Raw genomic sequence first — 23,215 nt, 5'->3', positions numbered from 1 at the left:
CCATCTAATGACCGCTAATGACATGCCCGTCTTCCAAAAATATATAAGCGTGTCATCACGTGTAACTGCTTTCCATCTCCGTTTCCACACCCAAAGCATATCTAATGATTTAATAAGTGATTCCGAACTAGTTAACATCAAGCGTCAAGAAGATACCGAGTCAACTCATCTGAGTTGAGTTGAGTTTTGTCACGTGTCACGACAGATAAAAGGTATGGGAAACTAAAGTAGACCGTCACCGTCATAAAATTTAAAGGTCGGTATAGTGCAGACGCACAACGTCTCGACCGCTTAGCTCAAATTGAAAAGTCGGTAGACACCGACTGCGAATATTGCTGAGCATGTCGGACCTCACTAATGGAAACAGTAAAGGACTTATCATGGATCATTCAGATACTGTGTGGGATGAACTTATTTTCTTCGTTAATGGAAAAAAGGTATGCATTTTAAAGTTTTAGCTTTTTCCTTCTTCCCATTAATCTGATTCACCATCCTTTAATCCTTGCTAAAATGTTACATTATCTGGGTGCTCAAAGTGTCTTAAAAATACGATATGAATTTATTTTCTCACATAAAAAAAAAATGAATATCTTTATGCAGTAAATACTGTTCAATGAAATTAGTCAAATATAAATGCAGATACCCTGTTAGGAAAAATATAATGGTAGACAGACTTTTTTTTCTAAAGTTTGATTGAGCATGAAAAATGTTTGCAGATCTCTGAGAAACATGCTGATCCAGAGATGACTCTTCTGACGTACCTCCGGAGAAAATGTATGCTTTTATAACACACGCATGTCCCACATGAACAATTACATTCATCTGTTATCCGCATATGCAAGCATGCCATGTTTGGCATGTGCTACACCTCTAAACGCGCACAAAATATTTATGAATCTAAATTTTCTTCTTTATTTTTTTTTTTTCACTTGTTTTTCTTGTTTTTCATTTTTATTAAGCCTAAATGGGTCCCAAGAGACTGCAAAAAACATGTCACAAACATGTTAGCCTGTAAAAAAAAATTGACACTGCAAATAAATCAAAAAAGTTCACACAGAAGTTACACATTGAACTTAAGGTAAATAAAGGTCTTATTCAAAACATTCACTGAGTTTTAACCATACCCTGAGACCGTGCATTAATAAGTGAACTCTGGGTCGTAGTCCTTACTGTAAATATGAAGCAACGCCAGTTAGACTTTTGTACTCTAGTCATTTGAAAACACATTCTTCAGAGTCTACTACCAAGCCACTCACTTGAAGCTGATAAGGATCATTAAAATGACTGTGCTTCACGTCCAATGAATATTGTCGTCTGGTCAATTCAACCTCACCGTTGCTACACTGACCTTTTTTTGTGTTGACTTTTTTTAAAGTCTATGTTTACGTTTCAACTCTACCCAGCAGTTCTCGGGCACAGATCCTGATAGCAGTGGGTTACACAGCAGATGGTTACACAAGGACCAATGTTTTTATCTGTGGTCGCTGCTCAGGATTGGGTGGACGATAGGGGTGGGGTCCCACCAGGAGCACGCTCATCTGTCAATGTTTCTCTCCGTTCCACTGTCCACCTCATAGCAGGGGCGTTGTTAGACCCTTTTTACTGGGGCACGTGCCCCAGTATAAATCAGCTGTGCCCCAGTGAAATCTAAAGTTTGAGTTTTAACAATTTACTTTATTAGTCAGTGCATTCATTTCGATTGATAATCCTGGAAAAAATCAACGCAGTATGCCAATCAACGCTTGTAAAAGCGAAAACACAAATGATGCACACAGAATTCCATGTCAGTGCCCTACCAGAGAAGGAAACACCTTGGATTGCTACTCTACAATCAGCAAAGCATACCATGCGGTCCCCCGAGCAGCACTGGGTCACTCTGACCACGCCATGGTCCACCTGATTCGCGCTGTAAGCCAAGGCCAACAGGACATAATGACTACAGACCCGTCGCCCTGACCTCTGTGGTAATAAAGTCTTTCGAGCGCCTGGTGCTGGCACACCTTAAATCCATCACAGACCCTCTACTGGACCCCCTGCAGTTTGCCTACAGAGCCAACAGGTCTGTGGACGATGCAGTTAACATGGCCCTCCACTTCACCCTACAGCACCTGGACTCCCCAGCATCCTATGCCAGGATCCTGTTTGTGGACTTCAGCTCTGCCTTCAACACCATCATCCCCGCCCTGCTTCAGGACAAGCTCTCCCAGCTGAACGTGCGTGATTCCACCTGCAGGTGGATCACAGACTTCCTGTCTGACAGGAAGCAATGCGTTAAGCTGGGAACACAAGTCTCTGACTCCCGATCCATCAGCACCGGATCTCCTCAGGGCTACGTCCTTTCTCCTCTGCTCTTCTCCCTGTACACCAACAGCTGCACCTCCAGTCATCCGTCCGTCAAACTCCTGAAGATTGCGGACGACACCACCCTCATTGGGCTCATCTCTGGTGGAGACAAGTCTGATTATAGGTGGGAAGCGGCTAACCTGGTGACCTAGTGCAGCCAGAACAACCTAGAGCTCAATGCTCTTAAGACAGTGGAGATGGTTGTGGACTTCAGGAAGAATACAGCCCCACTCACCCCCATCACCCTGTGTGACTCCCCAGTCAACACTGTGGAGTCCTTCCGCTTCCTGGGCACTATCCTCTCCCAGGACCTCAAGTGGGAACTGAACATCAGCTTCCTCACCAAGAAAGCACAACAGAGGATGTACTTCCTACGGCAGCTGAAGAAATTCAACCTGCCAAAGATAACTTCTACACAGCCATCATTGAGTCCATCCTCACCTCTTCCATCACCATCTGGTACGCTGCTGCCACTGTCAAGGACAAGAGCAGGCTGCAGCATATCATCCGCACTGCTGAGAAGGTGATTGGCTGCAATCTGCCTACTCTCGAGGACCTGCACACCTCGAGGACCCTGAGGCGACCGAGGAAGATTGTGGCCGACTCCTCCCACCCTGGTCACTCCCTGTTTCAGTCACTCCCCTCCGGCAGAAGGCTGCGGTCCATCAGGACCAATACCACACGCCACAAAAACAGTTTCTTCCCTTCCGCTGTTGGCCTCGTGGCCGGTGCCTCGTGGCCGGTGCCTCGTGGCCGGTGCCTCGTGGCCGGTGCCTCGTGGCCGGTGCCTCGTGGCCGGTGCCTCGTGGCCGGTGCCTCGTGGCCGGTGCCTCGTGGCCGGTGCCTCGTGGATGCCTGTCTGTGTACGTGGTGGGTGTTTTGTTGTGGGACAGTGCGGTGTGAGATGTTGTTTGCTTCCTTGACCCTGCGTGTGCCAGTGGGCCTGACGGGCACCAAGCTGGGCTGCTCAGAGGGAGGCTGTGGGGCCTGCACCGTCATGGTCTCCAAGTACCACCCACACCTGGGACGAGTGGTGTATCCTTCTCAACACCTGTCTGTGTCTGGGGGGTCGGGGGGAGGGGAGGGGGTGAGAAGGAGGGGGGAAAATAAATAGAGGGTTTGAGACAGACAGTTAGAGAGATACCTAGAATGATAGGAAGAGAAAGATAGACAGATTCAGACAGAGAGAGAGAGAGAGAGAGAGAGAGAGAGAGAGAGAGAGAGAGAGAGAGAGAGAGAGAGAGAGAAGAGAGAGAGAGAGAGAGAGAGAGAGAGAGAGAGAGAGAGAGAGAGAGAGAGAGAGAGAGAGAGAGAGAGAGAGAGAGAGAGAGAGAGAGAGAGAAAGGAAGACAGACAGACAGACAGATACATACCTTAACTTCCACAGTCATCATTCAGTCAACGCTTGCCTGGCCCCCCTGTGCTCCCTGCATCACTGTGCTGTCACCACCGTGGAGGGCATCGGCAGTGTGGCTGGCAAACTGCACCCTGTCCAGGTGAGCACACACACACACACACCGTCCATCTTTCACGAGAAGAAACACAAAAATCAATGTGTGTGTGTGCGTGTGTGTAGGAGCGGATTGCCAAGGCCCACGGTTCTCAGTGTGGGTTCTGCACCCCAGGGATTGTCATGTCTATGTACGCTCTGCTTCGCAACAAGCCGACGCCACGAATGACTGACATAGAGGAGGCGTTCCAAGGTAACACACGTACACCAAACCCATGGTCCATGGATATACCAAACTAACTGACACTCCCACACATTCACGCACACTCACAAATTATGCTTTTTTCATATAGGAAATTTGTGCCGCTGTACTGGTTACAGACCCATTCTAGAAGGATACAAGTCTTTTACTAAAGTAAGAGTACACCCACACACACTGAAATCATCCCAGAACTTGTTATCCACCTTCCTCTTTCACAATTTCTGTATGTTCATACATGTGTGTGTATGTTAGGAGGGTGGTTGCTGTGGAGGGAAGAGTAAAGAAAATGGCTGCTGCATGACTAATGGAAGCGGAACCAACGGAGCCTCGACCAACGGACACACAGAGGACCACGTCAACGTAAGTGTGTGTGTGTGTCTGTTCCTCTGCTGAGACATGACAGTCTCAGAACAGAGCAGGCGATCCCCGAGCATCCGTGACCAACACTCTTCTCTCACGTTCAGAAAATCGATGCGTCACACCACTATCACACTCGAGCATGCTGGGTAGGAAGTCACATGAGTTGACCTCGTGAGTGTGAGGCCGTCCCCTGACTGCTCGTGCACCACATCCCAATAAGCACACCTCCCAGCAGGATAGGGGCCGGCCATCATGAGTGGAACATTCTGGATTGAGTTTGAGTTTGGAAACAGAACAGAAGCAGTATACGCAAGCAAACTGTGCAAAGAGAATCATTAAAAAAACAGTTTGGATGATGCTTCATATTCTGATCATATTTGATATCACACACACACACGTGCACACGTGCACACTCACATCTCTACTTTTTGTTGTTCCTGGGTAACTGTGCTATGATTGGTTGTTCCAGGGTAACTCCACCCTCTCTACTTCCTTGTTTGACCCTGATGACTTCATGCCTGTGGATCCAACACAAGAGATTATCTTTCCTCCAGAGCTGATGGTGGGCACACACACACACACACACATGCACGCCCACTCACACACACACACACACACGTAAGGTTAGGGTGTGAGTTAAGGGCGTATTATGGATGCTCTTCCTGTGTGTGTGTCTGTCCAGTCCTTGGGGAAGCTCCAGGTGTCAGGCAGACAGCTGCGGTTCAGAGGAGAGAGGGTTCTCTGGGTCCAGCCCGCCTCTCTGCAGGAACTTCTGGACCTCAAGGCCCAGTATCCCAACGCCAAGCTGGTGGTCGGTAACACAGAAGTCGGTGAGTCACACACCTGTACACAGATACATTCACAGGTCCACACACACACACACAGGAAAATATACAGAAATGGGGATGTAGGCGTTGTCGTCTTGTGGTGGTGACAGCCCTGGGTGTGTGTTGAAGGTATTGAGATGAAGTTTAAGAACCTGTTGTATCCTGTGATCCTGGCTCCGGCCTACATCACCCAACTCAACAGTGTTCAGCACACTGAGGAGGGTAAGTCTCTGACACACACACGTACACACACACACACACAGTTTTACTACAGTAAAAAGGATGGTGATGTTACCGATGTGTGTGTGCAGGCATCGTGTTTGGAGCGTGCTGCTCCCTGACCCAGCTGGGGGAGGTGTTGAGGGAGGAGGTGGGGCAGCACCCCCCCCACCAGACGGAGATCTTCCAGGCTGTCCTGGAGCAGCTTCGCTGGTTCGCTGGTCTGCAGATACGCAACGTAGCAGTAGGTTCACACACTCTCTCTATAGCTTTCTATCTCTCTCTCTCTCTCTCTCACACACACACACACTCATAGGCTAACATAAGCATACATGCACTTAGGCTCCCTCTCTCTTTAACCCCTCCCCCCCCCCACACACACACACACACACACATATAGCAGTACTGTGTACTCACATGACTGTGTCTGTGTTCTTCAGGCCATAGGGGGTAACATAGTGACCGCCAGTCCAATATCTGATCTCAACCCTGTCTTCATGGCTGCCGGATGCAAGCTCACACTCATGTCCAGAGGTAAGACAGAGAGGAGAGGATGGGGGAGGTGAGGAGAGGATGGGAGAGGAGAATAAAGAGGTTTAGGCAGCCCTTCACCACAGATGCGTCAAAGTGCTTCTTTCTCTGGTTCTCCTCCCGTCCGGTCAGGTGGGAAACGAGAGGTGAGGATGGATGACACCTTCTTCCCAGGGTACAGGAAAACAGCCTTGAGTCCAGAGGAGATCCTGCTGTCTGTAGAGATCCCATACACCAGGAAGGTAAAGACACACACACGCAAACACACACACACACACACATGCACACACAAAATACATGGTAAATAAGGATAGTAACAGATAAGGATCAGTACCTGATAAACTCTGAATAATGTGTGTGTGTTTTCCCTCTCCTCTTCAGGGTCAGTACTTCTCTGCCTTTAAGCAGTCCCCTCGCCGTGAGGATGACATCAGCATTGTGACATCAGGAATGAGTGTGACCTTCGTCGACGGGACAACTGTTGTCAAGGACCTGCAGCTTAGTTACGGAGGCATGGCTGCTACCACTGTACTGGCCAAGAACACCACCAGCAAGCTGGTCGGCAGGTAACACACACACACTAACACACACACACTAACACGCACGCGCACACACATGCACACAAAAAAGTGAGTCTTTACCTTTTCAGGCAGTGGGGGGAGGAGCTTCTGCAAGACGCTTGCTCCTCATTGGCTGAGGAGATGACCCTTCACCCCTCTGCTCCAGGCGGCATGGTGACCTACAGACGGACACTGACCCTCAGTCTCTTCTACAAGTTCTACCTCACCGTTCATCAGAAGCTAGCTGCAGACGTGAGGACAGACACACACACTTACACAGAGACATGTTCTTTGATGTTACATAACGTTTTTACACGGGAGAAGATCTTAATTGGCCTCTCTTTATACAGTACAGTGTATACTGTATTTATGTATGTATTTATATATTTATATACTATGTATATATCCATCTCAGGGTATGTGTGAGGGTGTGAGGCCTGACTATGCCAGTGCTACAGAGATCTATCACCATGCGACCCCTGCCAGTGTCCAGGTCTACCAGGTACACACACACACACAGGCATACACACACATACTGCACACACACAGGCATACACACACAGGCATACACACACATACTGCACACACACACACACACACCCACGCTGACCACGTGTGCTCTCAGGAGGTGCCGCCTGGCCAGAAGGAGGACGACGTGGTGGGCCGTCCCATGATGCACCTGTCGGCCCTGAAGCAGACGACAGGAGAGGCGGTGTACTGTGACGACATCCCGCTGTACGAGAACGAGCTGTACCTCGCCCTGGTCACCAGCACCAAGGCCCACGCACGCATCCTGTACGTCACACACACACACCCGCATGGGCAAACGCACACACGTCATAACAGACACCGCGCTCTCACACACACACAGAGACGCATGGCTCACACGCGTGTGCTGTGTGTTTCCGCAGGGCGGTAGATGTGAGTGAGGCGGAGGGGATGCCTGGCGTGGTGTCATGCTTGTTCGCCAAGGACATTCCTGGAAGCAACCAGACCGGGCCGGCGGTGTACGACGAGACAGTGTTGGCCGAGGACACGGTCAGTGAGAGAGAGAGAAAGAGAGAGAGAGAGAGAGAGAGAGAGAGAGAGAGAGAGAGTGCGAGCTTGAGCTTCCTGGTCCTGTACTCTCTAACACAGTGAGGTGGAACGTTATAGCGTTCTCGGTAATACATCCCCTCCACCGTGATTCATACGCATGGCTGACTCTTACATGTCTTTATTTTTGTTCACGTGTGTGTTGTAAGTCTTGATTTTTCGGGGTGTGTGTGTATGTGTGTGTGTGTTTTTGGGTGTGTGTGTGTGTTGCAGGTGACGTGTGTGGGTCACATCATAGGAGCGGTGGTAGCAGACACACAGGCACACGCCCAGAGAGCTGCCAAGGCCGTTAAAATCACCTACGAGGACCTGCAGCCTGTCATTGTCACCATCCAGGTCTGTCTGTGTGTGTGTGTGTGTGTGTGTGTGTGTGTGTGTGTGTGTGTGTGTGTGTGTGTGTGTGTGTGTGTGTGTGTAAAATAGATTGTCAGTGCGTGTGGTTCTGTAAGACTGGATGGACTTTGTGTGTGTATATGAACAATAAATGTGTTATTTTTATTACGAAAAGTTACTTATAAAAAGTACAATAGACTCAAAAAAGCACCTTAAGTCACCTGAGGTGTTCATCCACTGATCACGAGGCCTGCAGCAGGGAGCCTATCACATACTCTGGATGTCTGAACTTTTGAACCAGGACATTGTTTGTGAGAGTCCCCTCTGTCATCCTTACGTAAGCACGGTGCAAGTTCTGAGAAAAAGGATAGAACACCACGCTCCAGTAGATCTGATAACCTCTGAGCTGTCTGACTAGTCTAACATTCTAGAGGAACCATGAGGGGAGAGAAGCTTGTATCACAACCTTTATAACCATGACAAACTACTAGACTAGAAGCTTCTCAGGCTTCCATTTTTAAACCACCAAGTCCTGATAAAGGACAGTTTTTTGGGTGTGAATGGTCTCAACTGTCCTCGGCTTGAGAGTGTAAACTGTTGCCATGGCGTGTTATTGTTTACATGCTGCTCTTCACACCCACAGGATGCCATAGCCAGCAAGTCGTTCTACGAGCCAGTGAGGACCATTCAGAGCGGAGATCTTGACCAGGCCTTCATACAGGCAGACCATGTCCTTGAAGGTAGAGCACCTGTGTGTGTGTGTGTGTGTATGCTAGTGTGTGTCTGTGCTAGTGTGTTTGTGTATGCTAGTGTGTGTGTGTTGGTGTGTGTGTGTGCCCATGTGTGTGTCTGCATGATAACCCACATCATGGTGTGTGTTCAGGTGAGATGCACATGGGAGGCCAGGAGCATTTCTACCTGGAGACCAACTGCACTGTGGCGGTGCCCAAGGGAGAGGACGGAGAGATGGAGATGTTTGTGTCCACACAGGCTGCCACCAAGACACAGGTACACACACACACACACACATGGGTACACACACAAACACACAGGTAGATACATACACACACATATGTACACACGCAGGTACACACACACACACACACCAACACACATGCACACATCAAAACCACTGACCTGATGTTAAACAGCATCATCTTGACGTGTTGCGTGTCAGTCTCTGGTTGCCAAGGCGCTGGGCGTACCTAGCAGTCGGGTGGTGGTCAGGGTGAAGAGGATGGGAGGAGGGTTCGGAGGGAAGGAGAGCAGGAGCACCCTCCTGTCCACCGTGGTTGCCGTGGCAGCACAGAAGTACGCACACACACACACACTCACGTGTACACCCGCACACACATTCACGTACACACACTCAGACTGACCATGTCTTAGACCCCAACAGTTTAATCTAGATCATATATCTTAAAATAGTTTTTGACGCTAGTGTGTGTGTGTGTCAGGTTGAAGAGACCAGTGAGGTGTATGTTGGACAGGGATGAGGACATGCTTGTGACAGGGGGTCGCCACCCCTTCTTCGGCCGCTACAAGGTAGGGCACTGTAACACACATGCAGACACACACACACTCTGCTGTTATCACTACACACACACACACACACACGTGTCTCATACATCTGTCTCTCTCTCTGTCTGTCAGGTGGGCTACATGAAGACAGGTAAAGTTGTGGCCTTGGACGTCACATACTACAACAATGTTGGAAACTCCAGGGACCTCTCTCTCTCCGTGAGTTTACACACACACACACACACACCTACGCACACACACTGTATGCTATGATCTGTAAGCCACACAGAACGTCAGTCCGTCTGTTGCACGTGCTTGGTTCTGGCCAGATCATGGAGAGAGCGCTGTTCCACATGGAGAACTCGTACAACATCGCTAACGTGCGTGGAACCGGCTACATGTGTAAGACCCACCTGCCGTCCAACACGGCCTTCAGAGGCTTCGGAGGGCCCCAGGGCATGATGATCACTGAGAGCTGGATGGAGGACGTGGCTATGAGCCTGGGCCTGCCTTCTGAACAGGTGGGCACACACACACACACAGAATGACATATACTGTACACAGACAGACTTACACCCACAAAATTACATATGCACACACATGTACACATACACACACAAGAGCTTAATGTATACTTAACTTTATCCTTTCTGTATGTCCCTGTGTGTTCCTGTGTGTGTTCCTCTGTGTGTTCCTGTGTGTGTTCCTGTGTGTGTTCCTATTTGTATTCCTCTGTGTGTTCCTGTGTGTGTTCCTGTGTGTATTCCTGTGTGTGTTCCTCTGTGTGTTCCTGTGTGTGTTCCTGTGTGTGTTCCTGTGTGTTCCTCTATGTGTGTTCCTGTGTGTGTTCCTCTGTGTGTGTGTGTGTGTGTGTGTGTGTGCAGGTGCGCCGTCTCAACTTGTACACCCAGGGCGACAGCACGCCCTACAACCAGGTCCTAGAGCACCCTACCCTGGAGAGCTGCTGGGAGGAGTGTCTCCAGCGGGCCCAGTACGGCCAGCGCCGAGCCGCCATCCAGGACTACAACTCCCACCACCGCTGGACCAAGAGGGGCCTGGCTATCATCCCCACCAAGTTTGGGATCAGCTTCACTGCTTTGTTCCTCAACCAGGTGTGTGTGTGTGTGTGTGTGTGTCCACCTCCAGCCTCCAGATCTTCATTTGGTATAATTTGCTGTGTGTGGGTTTCTGTTTGTGTGCCTGTGTGTGTGTGTGTGTGTATGTCTTAGTTTCCCTACCTTTGTAAGGTATAATATTATTTTGTGTGTGTATTTCCAGGCAGGAGCCTTGATGCATGTCTACACAGACGGCTCTGTTCTGCTCACACATGGAGGCACAGAGATGGGACAGGGACTACACACCAAGATGGTGCAGGTCTGTGCGTGTGTGTGTGTACCAGCATTCACAGTAAATTCAGCTATAGTGAGAGGCTGACTTCATTGTGTGTGTGTGTGTGTGTGTGTGCGTGTGTGTCAGGTTGCCAGCCGTGCTCTGGGGATCCCCAGCTCTAAGATCCACATCAGTGAGACCAGCACCAACACGGTCCCCAACACCAGCCCCACCGCCGCCTCCGCCTCCTCCGACCTCAACGGAGCCGCTGTGCACGTAAGACACACACTCACAGACACACTCACACTCACACACACATATACACACGCAAACCTGTATATATAAAATGTCACACATCTGCCTTTCTCTCTGTCTCTCTGTCTCTCTCCCTTTCTTTTTCTCTGTCTCTATGTCTCCCTCCCTCCCTCTCTCCCTTTCTTTCTCTCTGTCTCCCTCCCTCCCTCTCTCCCTTTCTTTCTCTGTCTCTCTCCCTCCCTTCCTTTCTTTCTCTCTGTCTCTCTCCCTCCCTTCCTTTCTTTCTCTCTGTCTCTATGTCTCCCTCCCTTTTTCTCTCTCCAGAATGCATGTGACATTCTCAACAAGCGTCTGGAACCTTATAAGACTAAAAACCCCACGGGATGCTGGGAAGACTGGGTCAGTTATAGTTACACAGTTACTCAATTACGATGACTGCAGTGTCTCATTCGTATCTGAGAGATAGGTTGCGGGTTAATAGTTACTAACATATCTCTCTCTCTCTCAGGTGAGAGCTGCCTACTTTGACAGGGTCAGTTTGAGTGCCAACGGATTTTACAAGTACGTTTGTAGTGACACCTCCAGCCTCTGTGACTAACCTGCAGTGTGTGTGTGTGTGTGTGTGTGTTTTTTTGTATGTATGTGTGTGTATCCCTATAGTGTGTGTGTTGTTTACCATGTGTGTGTTCTGCTGTCCCCAGGACTCCAGACCTGGGCTATGACTTTGTCACCAACTCTGGACGCGCCTTCAACTACTTCTGTTACGGTGTCTCCTGCTCCGAGGTGGAGATAGACTGCCTGACGGGGAGCCACAAGGTCAGTGTGTGTGTGTGTCTTTATCCTCGTGTGTGTGGCTTATTGTGTTTGTATGTGTGTGTGCCTTTATTCATGAGTACATGCCTTCTCATCTGTGGGTGGTTGTATGTATGTATGTTTGTACATCTTTGAGTGTGTGTGTGTGTTATTGTACAAACACCTTCCTCTCCTCTGTTCCAGAACCTTCACACGACCATCGTCATGGACGTAGGCACAAGCCTGAACCCAGCTCTAGACATTGGACAGGTACAGAGCAGACCCCAGCCTGTCCCATCTCATCCTGCCCTGCCGGGGGTGGATGTGCACACATGCATCCTCCTAACTAAGAACCAGTCTGTGAATGAGTGTGTGTGTGCGTACATGTGTAAAGATAAGAAAGATAATTGCTCTGGATAAGAGCGTCTGCTAAGTGACTAAATGTAAATGTGTATATGTGTATACCTGCGTGTGTGTGCATGTGTGTATGCCTGTGTGTGTGTGTGTGTGCAGGTGGAGGGGGGCTTCATGCAGGGTGTGGGTCTGTACACCCTGGAGGAGCTGCGCTACTCCCCCCAGGGCTACCTGTTCACGCGTGGCCCAGGCATGTACAAGATCCCCGCCTTCGGAGACATCCCCACCGAGCTCAACGTCTCTCTGCTCCGAGACGCACCCAACGACAAGGCCATCTTCTCCTCCAAGGTCAGAGACTTTTATTTTGAAGGCCTCTCTGGTCTTTAACGTTTTATTGTGAATACTTATTTGCCGTTAACTTGGATGTTTCCCACTTAACATTCTCATGTGCTGTGTTGCAGTGCTCAAAGCTTTAGGTATTGTAGCAACAGGGACTCTTATTGTGAAATGTTACCAACAGCCACTGTTTGATTTGTCATGTTTCCTCCTTCCTGGTTTCAGGCAGTGGGAGAGCCCCCCCTCTTCCTGGCAGCATCTGTCTTCTACGCCATCAAAGACGCCATCAGTGCCGCAAGGGCGGAGTCAGGACTCAGCGGGCCCTTCCGATTGGACAGCCCTGCCACGCCTGACAGGATCCGCATCGCCTGTGAGGACCGCTTCACCAAGCTGGTATGTTAGTGTGTGTATCTGTGCTTGCATTTATATAATCATGCATGTACATTCGTGTGTGTGTGTGTAACTTTGGTAACATGTTATGTGGTGTGTTCCAGTGCCCTCCTGCCCAGCCTGGCACCTTCATCCCCTGGGCTGTCCAGGTGTGAGATGGACAGATCAACACCCGAGAGAGAGAGAGAGAGAGAGAGAGAGAGAGAGAGAGAGAGAGAGAGAGAGAGAGAGAGAGAGAGAGAGAGAGAGAGAGATTGGTTTGGAAGTGTACATTTTGAAGCTATGCAACGCACAAGTCAATGTCCCTTTATCTTTTCTTTATGTTCCTCTCTGTATTAGCCACTGATCGAATGTTTCTGGGAAATCTTAAGCATAAAGTATACCTGTGATCCTGTCAATTCATATTAGTTAGCAATCATTCTGTACATATAACATGACATGGTCTCACTATATAGCACTTTGACTGCACACTATTACAGACAAGGGGCACAGTTCATCAAAAGTGGGACTTATTTATCATTCATTAAAATCAAACTAATATTTTTGGTGTCTTATGAGAATCCTGATCGTATCCTGTGAACAAAACTTTTATGACTTCTTTCCCTCCAAGAAAGACAATGGATAACACGCTGTATAAAAAAGGCAATATTCCATGATTCAATTAAAAAAATCCTCAGAATATTTGGAGTTTATCCATCACATAAAGTATCTGTATCTGTCCAGCTGTCGGTCACAGCGTCAAGGCCGGAGGTCAGAGGTCACAGGGTCACTGTGTCTCCCTAAGGGTGCTCTGTCCTTCTCTGTTGCCATGGTGCCACTGACAGAGACACATCGTCTTGAGGGTGTGTCTGAAAGACCTCATCCGGTAGGCGTAGAGCAGCGGGTTGAGGGCGGAGTTGGCGTGACTCAGCAAGATGGCCGCCAGGCTGACGGGCAGGGGCACGTTACAGCTCGGGCACAGAAGCAGCACACAGTTGATGCAGTGGAGCGGCAGCCAGCACAGCATGAAGAGGAAGAGGATGAGGAAGAGAGAGGTGGCCTTCCTCCTCTCGCTACGCATGCGCAGGGGTCTCTTGGCGTCGCGGGCAACGCCAAGCTGGATCACACCACCAGAGCTGGACTTAGAACCAGAACTGGTTCCAGAACCAGACCTCACTTTGTTACCCCAAGCCACAGTGCCCCCCTCAGAAGGCCTGTGGTGGGTCATCTCATTCTCACCTACAACCACTCCATCTTCACTGTAAACCTGGGTAACATCTGTGCATTCTCCCTCCAAGGGCAACTCAGCTCTTGGCCCCAGTCCACCTCCTCCAGACCCAGCTACGTCTACAGACCCGGCCCTTACCTCCGTTTCTGTTTCACCACCACTTGCCCCGGCCCCAAGTGCCCTATCGTTTGACCCAGCCCCAGACCTTGCCCCTGCCCCAGCCCCCTGCCCAGCCAGGCCCCGGAGGTCTGCGATGCGTCTCAGGTGCTGTCTCACCGTGATGAAGATGCGACCGTAGATGCCGAACATCACCACCAGGGGCACCAGCACGCAGCCAAAGAAGTTAAAGTAGACCATGTAGCTCATGTTCACCACACAGGTAAAGATGCAGAACCTGCAACAAAAACAGTCCTCTGAACACAGCTCAGAAAGAGTGACACACAGAGGACCACACAAACGACATGAAGCCAATCACATTACAATTGTACTCATGTACCGAAAAACATCTCAGACATGGTCTTTGTAAAACAAAACAAACTTCAAAACAGGCTAACGTCTGTCGTGTTATTTCTAGAAGATTCCCTTTCCGTACCTTGAGGGCGGCGGCGAGTCGTGCCAGCCCATGAGGGGCACGGCCCCGGACACCAACGCCAGCGCCCAGGTGAGCCCCAGCGCCAGGCGGGCGTTGCGGGGGCTCATGATGCGCTGGTACTGCAGGGGAAGCAGGATGGCCACGTAGCGCTCGGCCGCCACGGCCAGCAGGCTGAGGACGGAGCTCTGGGTCAGGACGATGAGCACGCTCAGTAGGAGCAGGCACACGGGCAGGTTGTGGTGGGGGAGGCCCAGCCCTGTCAGGACAGCACAGGGGATGGCGAGGAGACCCACAAACAGGTCCGCCACCGCCAGCGACACCTACGGGTAGAAGAGCGAATTCATTCCCTGGATTAATAATTATTGTTATCCGACTAATAATTCATTGGCGATAACCGAACGTGAGATTCGCCATTTTTAGCAGTACGAGCATCCATGTGATCTGATTTTGTCCAATGAGACCCCCACCAGGAAGTAGTTGGTGACGGTGCGTAGCTTCCTGTTGCGGATCACGGCGAGGCAGACCAGGAGGTTCCCAGTGGTGGAGAGGATGGCGATGAGGAGCTCGGCAGCAATGTAGGGGGCGGTGACCCTTGACCTCAGCAGGGATCTCTCAGAAGGGGGAGATGCCACACAGCTTTCCTGAGACGCGTTCATACTGACAGCATGCTACGACACATGCTACACCACACACACTAGACAACATGCTCCCTGACAGCACAGAGAGCAGGAGAGACAGAGAGAGAGATGGAGGTGGAGAATAGGAAGCTGTTTGTTCAGTTCTGCCTAAGTCTTAATATTTATCAGCACAGTAATATCAGGTCTGATAAGAGCCACTTCCACAGATACCCACACGACTATCCACACAAACACACATTATACACTTACACAATTAAAAACTCACACACTGTGCTCAAATAGAGAATGTCACTGTGTGCAATCAATGCATGTTTACAGCGCGACAAGTCTAGGATTTATTATGCAATTAGTCCTTCAAGATCAAGTAATTGATTTAATCTGATTGATAAATATTTATATTCACATTAGCTGTGTACTATGCCATGTCTGTCTTGTATTCCCACTGGTTGATAAACATAAGACCCCTGTCAAACAATAAAGAGAAGTCTCAGAAAGTAACATGGTCTTGGTTCAATAGAACAGCACAACAGTAGCGTAGGGGAAATAAAAGGTTCTCACCTCACAAGAACGTTGGCCCAGAGGTAACGTTCCACTGAGAAGCACACAGAACACGGACAGCATGGTTCCACCACCCTGAGAACTCACGTCTCTCTTATATACAGGTGTGTGTCTGTGGGATGTGCATGACTAAGACAGAGTGTATGTATATGTGTGTATTTGTTGATATACAGTATGTGCATGTGCCTCTGAGTGTGTATGTGCATACGTGTGTAAGTTTGTGCATGCGTGTGTGTGTGTGTGTGTGGGGTTATAGATCTGCCACAAAGCAAACTCCATGAATCAGATTGGCTCTTAACAACCCTATCTGCTGGCGTGTGAAGGAGAGAAGGCCCGTTTACACCCGGTTACCCCTGACAGCCCCAGCCCAGGAACAAAGACGAGGAAGTTTGTTTTGGATTGTTATCAGACTGGACTCAAACTAATAAGATGGATGTGATATGTAGCAGGGAGATAATATTATTGTCCAGAAGACACAGGGGAGAACGAGCACACAGAGAGGGAGAGGGAGACACAGAGAGAGAGGCACAGAGAGAGAGAGACACAGAGAGGGAGAGGGATGGAGGGAGGGGTGGAGGGAGGGAGGGATGGAGGGGTGGAGGGAGGGAGGGGTGGAGGGAGGGGTGGAGGGAGGGAGGGGTGGAGGGAGGGAGGGGTGGAGGGTGGAGGGAGGGAGGGAGGGGTGGAGGGGAAACACGACAAGGAAATGAAAAGCGAAGGAGAGGAGAGAGAGAGGTGTGGGCGACTCGCTCTAAGAGAGGGTAGTCATGGTAACAGATGAGAATGACGGGAGGAGGAGAGAACTGTGAGAGAGATAGGGAGGGAGAGAGAGGGAGAGAAAGGGAGGGAGAGACACAGAGAGACTGAGTCAGAGAGAACGAGACAGATTCAGACAGAGAGAGAGAGAGAGAGAGAGAGAGAGAGAGAGAGAGAGAGAGAGAGAGAGAGAGAGAGAGAGAGAGAGAGAGGGAAACACAGAGAGAGAGAGGCACAGAGAGAGAGAGACAGAGAGAGAGAGAGAGAGAGAGAGAGAGAGAGAGAGAGAGAGAGAGAGAGGAGAGAGAGAGAGAGAGAGAGAGAGAGAGAGAGAGAGAGAGAGAGAGAGAGAGAGAGAGAGAGAGAGGGGGAGAGGGAGAGACACAGAGAGGGAGAGGGAGACACAGAGCGAGAGAGACAGAGAGAGAGAGAGAGAGAGACCCAGAGAGGGAGAGAGAGAGACACAGAGAGAGAGAGGGAAACACAGAGAGAGAGAGAGAGAGAGAGAGAGAGAGAGAGAGAGAGAGAGAGAGAGGGGAGAGGGAGAGACACAGAGAGGGAGAGAGAGAGACACAAAGAGGGAGAGAGAGACACAGAGAGAGACTCACGGCCCAGGCAGGATTAATGTATGTTTAATGTATATCACAGATATACAACATAACACATAAGATGTCTTTAGGGCAACACGATCCAGCTACTGCTACCCCTAGGTGTGTGTCCTCAGCGTGCCTCCAGAATACGGCTAGCCCTCAGCTAGAGCAGTGAGTCTGGCTGAGCTCAGGGCAAGGAGAAACCTCTCTCTCTCCTCCTCCCTCTCTGTAGAACACACCCACACACGGCAGGGGCCCTCCAGGACGAACGCATTACACACGTCTGGAGAGAGAGAGAGAGAGAGAGAGAGAGAGAGGGAGAGAGAGAGAGAGAGAGGATGAAGATGAAGGGCAAAGCGATTGAGATGCTCTTGTGAACTGCACAAGGATCTCATTTAAACATGTTGCATTTTTGTGTGTGTGTGTGTGTGTGTGAATGTGGAAAACCTCACAGCGTGTGTGTGTGACCTCTCGCAGGTTGAGGCTAGGCAGGGCCACGGAGGCCAGGAAAGTGTGTGTGCTGTGCTGAGAGAGGCTGAAAGGTGTGTGACGTACGCTCCTCTCTGTCAAGACCAGGGCATCGGTGAACAAGAACAAACCTACGTCAGCCACCTGCTCATATGTCCTACACACATACACACACACACACACACACAGTGATAAGATGTGCTTTTGATTAGTGAATGCCTGTGTTTATGTCTTGTGTATTTGTATATGTATATGTTTGCTATGTGTGTGTGCGTGTGTGCTAGGTCTTACTTGAGGGAGTCTGCGATGTCATTGTGAGGGCTTCTGAGCAGAATAGCATCCTGAGTGGTGATCAGCTGTCTATTTCCTTCACACAGGTTCTTAAGATACACACACACACACACACACACACAAACACACACACACACACACTCCTTTAGCCTCCAACTAGGTGCAGTAAGTAGGGGTGATGGGGGTTGGGATAACATGCCTACCGGACAAGCCTTGATCCTCCTCTGGGTCTCCTGGATGCTCACATCTCTCTCTGAGCTCTTCTTCAGCTGAGACGCACACACACACACACGCACGCACACACATTACATAACATAGGTCTTTTTCTGCCTCAAGACAGATATGAGGAGTCTATGTGTATTTACCTTGTGTATGAAATCCCTGTAGCGCAGCAGGGTGTGCAGAGCTGAGGACAGGTGTGTGTGGTCGGGGTGCTCTGGGGGGGTGTGGAAAGTGAAGGCTTTGAGGAGGGTTATGTATTCCTCAACTCGCCACACTGGACACAGCAGCAGCTCCTGTAGACTGAACACACACACACACACACAGACTGTGGATGGCTGGGCGTCTCTTGTCCCTTTCCCTCCAGATGTGTTGGAGGAGCGTACCTCAGCATGTGAGAGGCCAGAGTTCGGTCCACTCTCTTCAGGAAAGCTCGGAAACTAGGGATCATCTCTCTGCACTGAAACACACATAAACACACACACACACAATGTAATAAACATGTATTTATTGTAGGACATGTAAAATCAATTTAATTTCCACATCAATGCTTTGATGTGTATGTGTGTGTGTGTGTGTGTGTGTGTGTGTGTGTGTGTGTGTGTGTGTGTGTGTGTGAAGACTCACCTTATCTATGGTGCGTAGTGCAGTTGGGTAGTTGTTGAGGTAGTTGGTGTAGACTCGGAGTCTGGAGCAGAACTTCACACACGCGTCTCCGACACATTGCTCTGCACCCCACTTCTCCTGCCTGGCCCCCAAATCTGACAGGAACAGCCTGGAGCGCACGAGGGGAAGAAAGAAGAAGGTGTGTGTGTGTGTGTTTGTCAGTCTATGAGTCTGTGTGAGTGTGATTGTGTGCATGTGTGTGTCTCTTACCTATTGACCTCCAGTATGTGTTTCACAGGGGTGAGGATCATGTGGATGTGGGCGGAGCTGAGGATGGCTCTGTTGGAGTTGAGGGCGGAGTCTAGAGGGTCGTGGTAGACGCTAAGCACCGCCCCCAGCTTGCTCAGGTACTGCCTCTCACTGTGGTACAGCTCCCTAAACACCACAGCACGCCAGTCCAACTCAGCCTGGGAGGGAGAGAGAGAAGGGAGGGAGAGGGTGAGAGAAAAGACACACAAACACAGATACCTACATTGACACACATTTACATTTAGTCATTTAGCAGACGCTCTTATCCAGAGCGACTTACAGTAAGTACAGGGACATTCTCCCCGAGGCAAGTAGGGTGAAGTGCCTTGCCCAAGGACACAACATCATTTGGCACGGCCGGGAATCGAACTGGTAACCTTCAGATTACTAGCCCGCTTCCCTCACCGCTCAGCCACCTGACGCCACACGCATGCACTTCTATTCACCTGTGGTATATCAAGGTTGGGGCACGGAACTCCATATTGGCCTTTTTCAGGAGAGATCCCCTCACTCATTTCCTCTTGTTCTTTACCATCCCCTATCTCTGTTTCCTCCCCCCTTCTCCTCAGGAAGAGGGAGAGAAACTCCATAGGTCTGGTCTGAAATAGAGGAGGAAGGGAGAGAGGGCTAGTGTGTGATGCTTCTCCGGGTTAGGCCCAACAGGACAGTCCAAAGGTTAGAGTTAGGCACAACCAGAACAGGGCTTAGGGTTAAGCTTACCGTGTCCTGTGTGGAGAGGGCTGTGAGGGCCTCCACCAAGACCACACTCAATTCCTTAGAGACACTGAGCTGCTCCAGGGCTACAACATCCCACAGAAACTGACCTGAGAAAACACACACATACATTTAGTCATTTAGCAGCAGACGCTCTTATCCAGAGCGTCTGCAGAACATACACACACGCTAGCACAAATACATACGAACTAGCTGTTAGCCTGCTGGCTACATAGAAAGAATAAAAGAGAGAGAGAAAGAGAGAATCCTCCATTCATCGCTTGGATAAATCAGGAGAAACTCAAGGAGAAAGATCCACCACAGTGGTGTGTGTGACCCACCCAGGGCACGACCCCTGGTGTCCAGGCTGAGTTGCTGCAGTTGGGGCTCCAGCTGGTCCCTGAGGGCCCCTAAGGCCTGTTCCAGCCACAGGGCCTGTCTGGCCCAGCCCTGCAACACACTCTCAGACACGTACCGTGCAGGAGGAGAGAGGGAGGGTGACCTGGCCCCCACACTCACCCCCCCGCTTCCTGACCACTCACTCAGGACTAGACAGGGACAGGGGGAGGTTGAAGAAGGGGGAAAACAGGATCACAAACCATCAAAAACAAGTTTAGTTGTATGTGTGTGTTTGTGTGTGTGTGGGTATGTGTGTGTGTGTGTCTGGCTTACTGTTCTGGAAGAATCCAGTGGCTATCCCCATGGGAGCCTGGACCTCCAGACCCGTCAGAGTGGACAGAGTCTGGATCAGAATCACTCCTGATGCTGACAGACAAACAGTCCACAGACTTAGACATCAGGATTAGGATATAGGAGACTGTCTACGCATGGGGGTGGGGGTGTTTACCTACCAGATGCAGCGAGAGGAGAAAAGATGTCCACCCCTCCTCCCTCCTCAAGTGGTAAAACCCAACCACACAGTTTCTCCCAGAATTCTCTGATGTCAGGGGACAACACACTCCTCTCTGTGACGCTGTAGCCTGGATGTCAAAGGCGGAGAGGTCAGGGTCGACATCTGAGGACTACAATAACCAACCTCTATCCCAGTCAGGCTGAATATAAACCTTGTTCATCTAACCAAAACCCAATAGGTGTGCCGAGGAAAGTTCAAACAAAGACCACCTTGCAGCAGAATGAGTTCATCCGTTCCTCCTGGTGCTAGCAGGCCAAGCCTCTGGATCCTGTGCCCACCAAGAGCCCTCTTTACCTGGGCTAAGAGAGCTGGCAGTGTCCCTCTGTGGTCGTACAGCACAGGTATTACCCCTCCCCTCACTCCACTTAACACCAGCTAGAGAGGAGAGGACAGGACAGGATAGAAGACAGGAGATTTAACCAACTTTCAGATATTACTTGTCAAGAAATAGATTACTTTTCCCTCCCCTCCTCACCTCGTAGGCAGGAACTCTGTTTGAGAGCAACAACAGTGACCCATGTGGCGAGGAGGAGGGTTGCTGAGGGGTTCTAGTTCTGGAGGTGTAGCAGGACAGAGACCCCTTGCTTACTCTAAAAACACACACACAATCAAACACTACTCATGAAGCACTAGGAGCACAATTGTGGTGACACAACTCTCCATGTCTCACCTTACAGGCTGCAGGCTCAGGGTCGTCTCTGTAGAGAGGTTGGGGTTCAGCTTAGGGTTTAGAGGAACATACGCCCTTGTCTCTGGGGGCCAGGAGAGAGAGGGCAGAGGGCTGAATGTTACCCCAGGTCTAAGCCTCTCTGCCTGGGCACGTCCACTCCTCCTTCCCCCTGCGTGGATGTTGCTGCCCCATATTCTCCTGTTCTTCAGAGACGCTTCTGTAAAGGAAAACAAGCTGTTAAAAACCCTGACTATTGCTACTGTACTACTACTACCCTCAGACTTACTCTCTCCAGTGTATATCTCTCTTTCTCCTCTCACTCACTCTTGAGCTCCTCCACTCTCTCTCTGATGGTCTGGCGGATCATTCTCTCCCTCCATCTCTCCTCCTCCTCCTCCCTCGTCCCGGCGCTGGGTTGGTTGAGAGTCCCGTATTGTTCGGCGGCCTCTCTGGGAGTCAGCCAATCCAGCGTGGCGACGCAGGAGATGTAGTGACTTTTCCACCCTCCGTATTCCTTCTCCCCCGGGGTGTAGGGGAGGAACCAGCCCAGACGAATACTCCTGCCCGCCCAGAGGCAGTCCTACAGGGACAGAGAGAGAGAGTGTCTGCTAAATGACTAAATGTAAATGAGACAGAGAGAGTCCGAGAGAGAGTCCATGTAAACTATAACCTCACCACATTCGGTCCAGGTTTGTGACCTCTTTCACTTCTCACCTGCTCGGCCAGGAACCTCCAGTGCCAGCTGACCTGCGCGGCAGAGCCGAGGTCACGCGGGCTCAGGAATGACATCACGTACAGTGAGAGACACTGTGGCAGAATAGTGGTAAAGTCCACACTCGTTGCAGGCACTGTCTGTTTCAGCCAGTCTCTGCAGAACCTGTTACAGGGGTCATGACAGGGTTAAAGATCAGGGTTTATACCATGGGTATATTGAATTTATTCTTGTACCGATCCAGTTCTTTCTGATCTATATGGCTGGGTGAAAGAGGGTTATTTTACTCGAGCTGGGACTTGGAGCATCGTGTCAGCAGGGTGGTGAGGAGGTGCCTCCTCTGGCGGTCCGTCCACAAGTCGAACCAGTGCAGAATCAATGAGGTTCTCTCCTCAAACAGCTGAGAAGAGATGGTCAACATAACACAGGGAGCTTTTAGCACGCTTTCCAACTTGGCTTGGTAATTCTACAAAACATATTATTTGTGAATAAAACTCGGAACTGTCTGCTCCTACTGCTGATGGTGTTTTAAAAGTTTGATTCTGACTTAGTTCAGTCATTGAGGTCACCCGGTACCTCAAGGCCTTACCGCAGGGACCTGGGTTCGATTCCAGTCCGGGCCATTTCCTGCATGTCATCCCCTCGCTATCTCTCCCTGTCATTCTTTAAACGTCTCTATCAAATCAATAACGCCAAAAGGCCAATAATGTCTTGACACATTTTTTACGGAATGTCACAGACTGGCTCGTCGCATCTAACCTGCTTGTTGGACGACTTGTTAGTTATCGGCGTCCAGGCACTAAAGCGGGTATCAGCCGCTCCTACGGACTTGGACCACGGCGTCAGAGCGAATTGTGTGTCGTAGTCTGTTCCGTCAAGTTCCCATCGTTTCACACTGTGAGAAGTCTCCATTGGTACTGAAGGGTACAGAAGGAGATATTTTTCTCGATCTTAAGATGAAAAGGAATGGGTAATTCTAGACTTTCCTCCGATCGCTAGTTGCTAATGACCCCAT

The 23,215-nt window shown here is 50.1% G+C and overlaps 3 protein-coding genes across 5 annotated transcripts; 1 reads left to right on the top strand and 2 right to left on the bottom strand.

The window, feature by feature from the left end:
- The first annotated feature begins 165 nt into the window (after nucleotides 1-165).
- On the top strand, nucleotides 166-13,355 carry xdh (xanthine dehydrogenase). The gene is made up of 35 exons (XM_062446939.1): nucleotides 166-437; nucleotides 717-774; nucleotides 3,282-3,378; nucleotides 3,731-3,839; nucleotides 3,920-4,046; nucleotides 4,147-4,208; nucleotides 4,308-4,415; nucleotides 4,885-4,977; nucleotides 5,098-5,245; nucleotides 5,372-5,464; nucleotides 5,554-5,705; nucleotides 5,902-5,995; nucleotides 6,125-6,234; nucleotides 6,374-6,558; nucleotides 6,642-6,804; nucleotides 6,968-7,054; nucleotides 7,178-7,347; nucleotides 7,464-7,590; nucleotides 7,861-7,983; nucleotides 8,624-8,720; nucleotides 8,864-8,988; nucleotides 9,158-9,291; nucleotides 9,438-9,525; nucleotides 9,634-9,720; nucleotides 9,831-10,022; nucleotides 10,386-10,613; nucleotides 10,780-10,875; nucleotides 10,978-11,106; nucleotides 11,410-11,484; nucleotides 11,594-11,646; nucleotides 11,787-11,901; nucleotides 12,082-12,147; nucleotides 12,391-12,579; nucleotides 12,793-12,960; nucleotides 13,062-13,355. Exons 1-35 carry the CDS (start codon nucleotides 342-344, stop codon nucleotides 13,110-13,112), a joined length of 4,095 nt encoding a protein of 1,364 aa, XP_062302923.1. The 5' UTR covers nucleotides 166-341; the 3' UTR covers nucleotides 13,113-13,355.
- Nucleotides 13,356-13,665: 310 nt separating this feature from the next.
- Nucleotides 13,666-16,486, bottom strand: LOC134007851 (adenosine receptor A2b-like). Its single transcript, XM_062447568.1, has 3 exons — nucleotides 15,224-16,486; nucleotides 14,757-15,076; nucleotides 13,666-14,558 (listed from the first exon to the last, which is right to left on the bottom strand). The coding sequence occupies exons 1-3, from the start codon at nucleotides 15,410-15,412 to the stop codon at nucleotides 13,724-13,726; spliced, it is 1,344 nt and encodes a 447-aa protein (XP_062303552.1). The 5' UTR covers nucleotides 15,413-16,486; the 3' UTR covers nucleotides 13,666-13,723.
- Nucleotides 16,487-17,329: 843 nt separating this feature from the next.
- LOC134007459 (epithelial cell-transforming sequence 2 oncogene-like) lies at nucleotides 17,330-23,206 on the bottom strand. 3 transcript variants are annotated; one of them, XM_062446927.1, is made up of 20 exons: nucleotides 22,960-23,206; nucleotides 22,488-22,600; nucleotides 22,203-22,365; nucleotides 21,813-22,068; nucleotides 21,489-21,705; nucleotides 21,294-21,408; nucleotides 21,028-21,193; nucleotides 20,757-20,885; nucleotides 20,578-20,670; nucleotides 20,247-20,453; nucleotides 19,907-20,015; nucleotides 19,638-19,788; nucleotides 19,153-19,349; nucleotides 18,904-19,051; nucleotides 18,663-18,736; nucleotides 18,423-18,579; nucleotides 18,261-18,326; nucleotides 18,058-18,146; nucleotides 17,751-17,923; nucleotides 17,330-17,581 (listed from the first exon to the last, which is right to left on the bottom strand). In XM_062446927.1, the coding sequence occupies exons 1-20, from the start codon at nucleotides 23,110-23,112 to the stop codon at nucleotides 17,451-17,453; spliced, it is 2,907 nt and encodes a 968-aa protein (XP_062302911.1). In that variant the 5' UTR covers nucleotides 23,113-23,206; the 3' UTR covers nucleotides 17,330-17,450. The 3 variants fall into 3 exon arrangements, with proteins under 3 accessions (XP_062302911.1, XP_062302912.1, XP_062302913.1); XM_062446928.1 differs by having other exon boundaries at nucleotides 19,638-19,790; nucleotides 19,912-20,015; XM_062446929.1 differs by having other exon boundaries at nucleotides 17,346-17,581; nucleotides 17,854-17,923.
- Nucleotides 23,207-23,215: the final 9 nt, after the last annotated feature.

The sequence above is a fragment of the Osmerus eperlanus genome, chromosome 21 (genome assembly GCF_963692335.1).
Source record: "Osmerus eperlanus chromosome 21, fOsmEpe2.1, whole genome shotgun sequence".
Classification (NCBI taxonomy): domain Eukaryota; kingdom Metazoa; phylum Chordata; class Actinopteri; order Osmeriformes; family Osmeridae; genus Osmerus; species Osmerus eperlanus.
The sequence above is the reverse complement of the archived record's forward strand: the minus strand, read 5'-3'. Positions and strand labels throughout refer to the sequence as shown.